The 7430-nt window shown below is 41.7% G+C and overlaps 1 protein-coding gene across 1 annotated transcript; it reads right to left on the bottom strand.

Moving 5' to 3' along the window:
• Window positions 1-259: 259 nt before the first annotated feature.
• On the bottom strand, window positions 260-1910 carry LOC140273207 (E3 SUMO-protein ligase ZBED1-like). The gene is made up of 3 exons (XM_072368722.1): window positions 1772-1910; window positions 1364-1616; window positions 260-1206 (listed from the first exon to the last, which is right to left on the bottom strand). Exons 1-3 carry the CDS (start codon window positions 1906-1908, stop codon window positions 793-795), a joined length of 804 nt encoding a protein of 267 aa, XP_072224823.1. The 5' UTR covers window positions 1909-1910; the 3' UTR covers window positions 260-792.
• Between the last annotated feature and the right edge of the window lie 5520 nt (window positions 1911-7430).

Genomic DNA, 7430 nt, shown 5'->3' with positions numbered 1-7430 from the left:
CTGGTGTTTACATCACTGTGTCGACAGCACAGTTACACATGTATGCTGTTAAGTCAACATTCACTTTTTATGCTGTTTCACATGTTCTGCTTTGAACATAAAATCTGACATCATGGAGCTTTTATCATTAGCATCAAATATTTAAAAGAACGTTGTTGGACATAAAAAAACTAGTGCTGTCAAGAGATTAAAAAAAATTTGAGATGAATTAATTATGATCTGTAATTAATTGATCTAATTAATCTATTTTAATCTCACCTAATAGAAATGCTGAAAAAAGCCTTCAACTTGAGGTATTTCCATTTAAAATCATTACATTATTGCAGCAAATCAAAAGAGTGATAAATAACAAAAAAGCAGCTTTATGAAGTAATTTATTGTTTTTAACAGATTTGAACAGATGCTGTACGAGCCATTTACATTCCACTGTATTTGAGACTAGTCCCAAGCACTGCCTGCAACCTTTAGTTTCAAGCTTTTTTCAATCTCCAAATAATTAGAAAATAAAAATAAAATAAAACATCAAATCCATATAAAGTGCTGTAAGTTAACACATCAAAAAAACAGTAACAACACTTTTTAGATCAATAGAAGTACTGGACACTGAACTTGTTGCTTTTCCTCTGCTTCAGATAATATAAAATAAATAAAACAGAACCAGCAATCACAGTGCTGTTAGCACATCAAAAATAACATTGTTCATCATCACAAAATAAAGTGCTGAAATAACATCAAGCAATCACTTCTAATTGGGGTACAGATGACATGGCAGCTATGCTGACCTCATGCTTCTTATTTCTTCTTCTTCAGCCAGTCGCTGAGACAGACCAGCTTGGTCACATTTTCTGGGAGCAAGGCTGCCCTTTTCTTTTGTACTATGTGGCCTGCGAGACTAAACAGTCTCTCACAAGGTACGGAGGTTGCCGGGGAGGCCAGGTACTTGCGTGCCACGACTGACAGCTTTTCATAGGCTCCTGAGTGAGCATACCACCACTGCAGGGGACAGTCATCAATACTGATGCTGGGCTCTGCTCTGTAGCGCTGCAGCTCTCCGGACTCCATTCCATCTTCTTCTGAGTCAGACCCAAGCAGAAGAGCGCTTCTCCTCTTCTTCTGAGCTGGTTGATCATCCTCTGTGGAGGGCTGGAGAGTAGCTGCTCTTCTAGGCTCTGCTGCTTGGAGCATGTTTTCCAGACTGGTCCACACCTGAATGAATGAATGAATACATAGATGGACAGGTAGATTTATTTTATTTTGTGCAGCACTTTGTGTTGCATTTCCTATATGTAAAAAGTGCTATATAAATAAAGCTTGATTTGATAAAATTGGACTCAATAGTCCAGCTTATCCTTATAGTCTTTACTTGTTCCCTCTTTTCTCTTGGAAGACATTTCAAATCCTTGAAACGTGGATCCAGTGCTGTGGCCACCTTGAACCACGTCTCATTGACTACAGCTTGCCGTGCTTCCAGGTCCCTCTGGAAGGCATTCTTGAACTTCACCACATAGGCTGGATCATCATCAGTGATGTCCATGACACGGTCCAGATGGCGAAAAGCAGGCAGCACTACAGAGCAAGAGACGTAGGCCTCACCACCCAGCAGCTCAGTCACATACCTGTAGAGGTGGATAAGTTTGAAAAATAAACATCGCTGGACATTTAAATTTCCAATTTAATTGCCCCGAGAAGTACTACCTAATTTTCATTCATTTTTGGATGACACATGTGTAGTTTATTTCATTAAAATGGACAGGTGTTTATTTGGGCTTACCTGCATGGTTCAAGCAGGACCTCCAGCCTCTGCAGTTTCCCCCACTCAGCTTCGGTTAGCATGACCCATCTGTGGTTGTTCTGTTGGTCCAACGTAGCCTGGACAGCCTCTCGGTTGCATAGGAGGCGTGAGACCATTGCGAGTGTCGAATTCCACCTGGTTGGTACATCTTGTATAAGTTGCTCGCTTTTTTTTTCCAAGTGCAACTTGTTGCTGGTTAAGTTCTGTGGTACTTGCAGGGCTTTGTTTGAAATGGCCAACAATCTTGCGGCACTTTGCTAGTACACCAGCAAACCCACTGCCATCGAGGCAGACTGTGATGGTCCTCTGGAGAATGTGAGCATTGCAGGCGATGTGCTCATATGGAAGGGCTCTCATAGCAGCCAGCATGTTTGCTGCGCTATCTGTATCGATGGTGGATATCTTATTTTCAATTCCCCAGTCATTTGCCACATTGAGGAACTGTTCGGCGCATTTATCAGCAAAGTGCCTGGTTTCTGTTTTCATGACGGTCAGCGCAAACGAGTTGAGGTTCCACTCACCATCAATAAAGTGTCCGGTCACCCCCAAATAGCTGTGGTTGCCAGCTGAGGTCCAGTGATCTCCGGTTATAGCAACAAAGTTGGGCGAATCCTCCACCAAAATCTCAAGTTTGTTTTTCTTTTCGCCGTCGTACATCTTGCTGATTTTGGTCGTCACTGTAGTCCTGCACGGTGGCTTGTATGATGGGTCATTGGACGCAGTTTGCAACACCTCTGTTAACCCCTCGTCTTCCACTATGTTTATCGGCCTGCAGTTCATCGCTATCCACTTGGCAAGAACATTCGTCAGCCTGTCGGTCGCAGACTTGCTCATACGCGGGATGTTCTCCTCGAGTTTAGTTTGGCGAAGAGCTTTGCTATAGATCGCTAAATTGCTAACGTTAGCTGTGGCTGCACTCGCGACTGGGTGCTTTGCGTTGATGTGGTAGGCTAAACTTGAGCTACTTCGGTGGTAAGCAAACTCCTTCTTACAAAGAATGCAGATCACTCTACCTTTATCAATGGTGCCGTCGAGGCGTTTGTGAAATGTAAATTTTCCATTCATTGGACCGACAACTCTTACATGCTCCTCCATTTTCAAGTCTCCTCACCTTGCCCAACTACAGTGGGAGCCTATCAGCTTATCCCAAACCATCCAAACACAATGACAGCCAATCAATGTCCACTTCAGGGTGTGACAGACCATTGATTTCCAACCCAAGTACAAGAAGCCCAACGTATAAAAACGGATTTTAAAAAAAGGCAACTAGCATTCAGAAACAGCAAAATTAGAGATTAAAAATTAGATTAACGTGATTAAAAAATATAACGCACTAAAAATCCCTGTAATTAATTAATCTCCATTAACGCGATAATTTGACAACCCTGAAAAAAACATTTCAAATTTTTAACAGACATCAATAAATTCAAATTGTAAGAATATGTGTGTCAGACAGGAATAACGGGATCACACTCCTCAGCCTCCCTGGTAAGGTCTATTCGGGGGTACTGGAGAGGAGGAACCACATTTTCACAGATTTCTGTGTAATGGTTCGTTATAAAAGAAGAGTCCACAAAGCCTGAGTAGCAGACCTGTGCTTTATCTTGACTTGAGGCATTTCAGGAGAAACTGTCTTCCAATTATAACCCCAGGGAGCCTCCCGCAGAATGAATCTGGTTTTAATTATTGTCAAAACTGGTAAACTTTCTTTAACTTTAGTCTCATGGCATACTAATAACCATTTGAATGATAGAGGATCAGTGTAAATAACTAAAATTATTTAATTTAATATTACTCCTCCGCATTTGACCTATCCAGGTTGGGACCTGTTGAACACACACATGCACAGGGTGACACACTCATGGAGACAGATGCCATACACTGGAGCAGTGGGGCAGCCAATTACAGCGCCCGGGGAGCAGGGGGGTACGGAGCCTTCTTCAAGGGCCGTGGAGGTGGAGGTGGACTACCAGTGAGTACTGATATTTCCTCACTCTTGTGTTTTGGAGTGACTGAGGGCTTGTTCCACCACCAGAGTTGGATGTCTGTCACTTGCCCCAGAGAGTTGGAGAGTGAGATGATCCAGAGGATGTGGGATCCTTGGCGGAGATTTTGGGCTGGGTTACCTATTTTATGACAATAAATCTTGTAAAATACCAGTTAGACTCCTGTTTTTTTAAGTCTGCTCAAACCTTGTTTTGATTAAGAACCTGTACGTGTCTTTAGAGTCTTGGGCTCTCAAACCTAGGTGGCGTTGTCAACCTCTTTTAATCACTATATCTTTAGAATTTATAAATATATGAATATAATTTATTTATAAGGCCCACAACCTCCACCAAAGCAGTACGACAGACAAACTGTGGAGCTCCTTTAGTGACAGGTTGTACTATATAAAACGTGTTACGAAGACGTATCACAAGGCATTTACAATGAATACTGGGCCCGATGCTCCCTCTGACAGGCCACATAAACTTCAGTAACTTCTAATTCACTGTGCACTTCACTCATGTGAGTATAGGAAAGAACTTATTTTGGAGGCACCGATTGTGAAATTGTGGGCCGATACATATGTTAGAAATGACCAGATTTTAAACAAATTAACATCAGTGAAACAATTATATATATATATATATGGAAAGGTTAGTATATCAGCCCCTCATCATACTATCCTTGAATGAGCTCAAATTCTTTTAAAAAGGTTTTTTAACCGACCTCTACTATAACCTTTCACATCAGAAAAATCCTTTGTGTGAAAAATAACAGTTTCAAAAGCCCCTTTAACGTGTTAAAGTATGCCCAAAATCAATGACTTTTCAGTACTTAACTGACCAAACAAGATGTTCTTGTGAAAAATTAAGCATCTGCTATAGAGTTAGTCTGCTACCTACTGGATATTTGCTGAACTTGCAGCTGCAGGCTTGTCCTGTCAGTTTTATTTACCAAGCTCCTAATCAAAACAAGTTTTATCTCTAAGAGTCCATCTCTAAGTCCATCCATCCATTTTCTATACCCACTTAACCTGTCAGTAGGGTCACAGGGGGGCTGGAGCCTATCTCAGCAGTCATCGGGCGAGAGGGAATTAATTTAAATTCAATTCAGTTTTATTTATATAGCTTCAAATTACAACAAATGTCATCTCAAGGAACTTAATTAACATAGTCCAATTCAAGCCAACTGGAAATCATTTCATTGTAATCATAATCCAATGAAATCCAATTAATTAATTTTAAAACAATCCAATTCATTCACGTAGAGCCAATTCAAAAACAATATCCTAGCTAAGGAAACCAACAGATTGCACCGAAACTTGTCTTCAGTCCAATCTCCAGTCCTGAGCGTGCCTGTGGCGACTGTGGAAAGGAACGACTCCCTTTTAACAGGAAGAAACCTCTGACAGAACTAGACTCAGGAAGGGTGGCCATCCGCCTCGACCAGCTGGGGTTTGAGAGGACAGAAAAGAGGGGGGAAAAACACCATAACACCATTCAAAGGATACCTGTTGGAATAGGGAAACACAGGGGAGAGAGTGTCTATAAGCTTTATCAAAAAGGAAAGATATAGGCAGAAATAGTCCAATTCAAGCCTATATTAATACATTAATATTAAAATCGAATCAAATTCATAATTACACAGATTAGAGCAATTTATACAATGCCAGTTCAAAAAAGTTGCCCCAGCTAAGGAAGCCAACAAATTAAATAAAAACATTTTGACCCAGTCTCCCATCCTCAGTATACATGAGTCGGGCTTTCGAGCCTTTTCTTCCCCGGTTTTTACAAATTATGGTTGGACATTCAGACCTTCTTGCAGCCGAAAACATCAGCTCCCTCTTTTGATCATACATTGTCAGGCATTCGCACCTTGTCTTACCCGCTTTTTACAAACTTTAGTCAGACATTTACACCTTGCAGCTGAACCACCTCCGCTCCCTGTTTTGATCATGTATGGTCTGGCAATACTACCTTTTCTTACCCGTTTGTGAGTAATTATGGCTGGACATTCACACCTACTTGCAGCCGAACAACTCCGCTCCCGCATTTGATGGTGTATAGTCGGGCATTCTCACCCTTTCTCATCAGCTTTTTGCAAATTATGATCTGACATTCACACCTATTTGCAGTCGAACAGCTCTGCTCCCGCTTTTGATTATGTTTGGTTAGATATTCAAACCTTTTCTTAACTGCTTTTTACAAACTTTGGTGGGACATTCAGACCTTCTTGCAGCTGAACACCGCTCCCGCTTTTGATGGTGTATAGTCGGGCTTTCGAGTCTTTTCTTCCCCGGTTTTTACAAATTATGGTTGGACATTCAGATCTTGCAGCCGAAAACCTCCGCTCCCTCTTTTGATCATACATTGTCGGGCATTCGCACCTTGTCTTATCCGCTTTTTACAAACTTTAGTCGGACATTCACACCTCACAGCTGAACCACCTCCGCTCCCTTTTTTGATCATGTATGGTCTGGCAATACTACCTTTTCTTACCCGTTTGTGAGTAATTATGGCTGGACATTCACACCTACTTGAAGCCGAACACCACTTTTCCCGCTTTTGATGATGTATGGTACGGCATTTTAGTCTTTTCTAACACATTTTTCAGCAATTATGGTCGGACATTCACACCTATTCACAGCCGAACAACTCCGCTCCAGCTGTTGATTATGTTTTGTTGGATATTCGAAACTTTTCTTAACTGCTTTTTACAAACTTTGGTCGGACGTTCACACCTTCTTGCAACCGAACACTTCCGCTTCCACTTTTGATGGTATATATCCGGCCATTCGAACCTTTTCTTACAAGCTTTTTACAAACCATGATGGGACTTTCACACCTTCTTGTAGCCGAACAACTCCGCTCCCACTATTGATTATGTACAGTCGGATATTTTAACCTTTTCTTACCCGCTTTTTACCAACTATGGTCGGACATTCACACCTTCTTACAGCGGAACACCTCCTCTCCTGCTTATGATCATGTGCGGTTTGATATTCGAAAATTTTCTTTCATGTTTTAAAGCAATTATTGATGGACATTCAAACCTTCATGTTGCCGAACACATCCACTCCTGCTTTTGATGATGTATGGTCTGGCATTCGCACCCTGTTTTTACCCATTTTTCAGGAATTATGGGTGGACATTCAGACCTTCTTGCAGCCGAAAACCTCCGCTCCCTCTTTTGATCTTACATTGTCGGGCATTCGCACCTTGTCTTACCTGCTTTTTATAAACTTTAGTCGGACATTCACACCTTCTTGCAGCTGAACCACCTCCGCCCCCTGTTTTGATCATGTATGGTCTGGCAATACTACCTTTTCTTACCCGTTTGTGAGTAATTATGGCTGGACATTCACACCTACTTGCAGCCGAACACCACCTCTCCCGCTTTTGATGATGTATGGACCGGCATTCTAGCCTTTTCTAACACATTTTTCAGCAATTATGGTTGGAAATTCACACCTACTCACAGCCGAACAACTCCGCTCCCGCATTTGATGGTGTATAGTCGGGCATTCTCACCCTTTCTCATCAGCTTTTTGCAAATTATGATCTGACATTCACACCTATTTGCAGTCGAACAGCTCTGCTCCCGCTTTTGATTATGTTTGGTTAGATATTCGAACCTTTTCTTAACTGCTTTT

The sequence above is a fragment of the Leuresthes tenuis genome, unplaced genomic scaffold (genome assembly GCF_036924035.1).
Source record: "Leuresthes tenuis unplaced genomic scaffold, fLeuTen1.0.hap1 SCAF_17, whole genome shotgun sequence".
In the NCBI taxonomy this organism is placed as follows: Eukaryota; Metazoa; Chordata; class Actinopteri; order Atheriniformes; family Atherinopsidae; genus Leuresthes; species Leuresthes tenuis.
The sequence above is the reverse complement of the archived record's forward strand: the minus strand, read 5'-3'. Positions and strand labels throughout refer to the sequence as shown.

Excerpts from the sequence above, each read along its gene's own strand:
- LOC140273207 (XM_072368722.1), bottom strand. The coding sequence starts at position 1,908 with ATGGTCTCACGCCTCCTATGCAACCGAGAGGCTGTCCAGGCTACGTTG. Across the intron at positions 1,617-1,771 it reads GTCCTGCTTGAACCATGCAG|GTATGTGACTGAGCTGCTGG; the intron begins GTAAGCCCAAAT and ends CCACCTCTACAG. Across the intron at positions 1,207-1,363 it reads CAAGAGAAAAGAGGGAACAA|GTGTGGACCAGTCTGGAAAA; the intron begins GTAAAGACTATA and ends TCATTCATTCAG.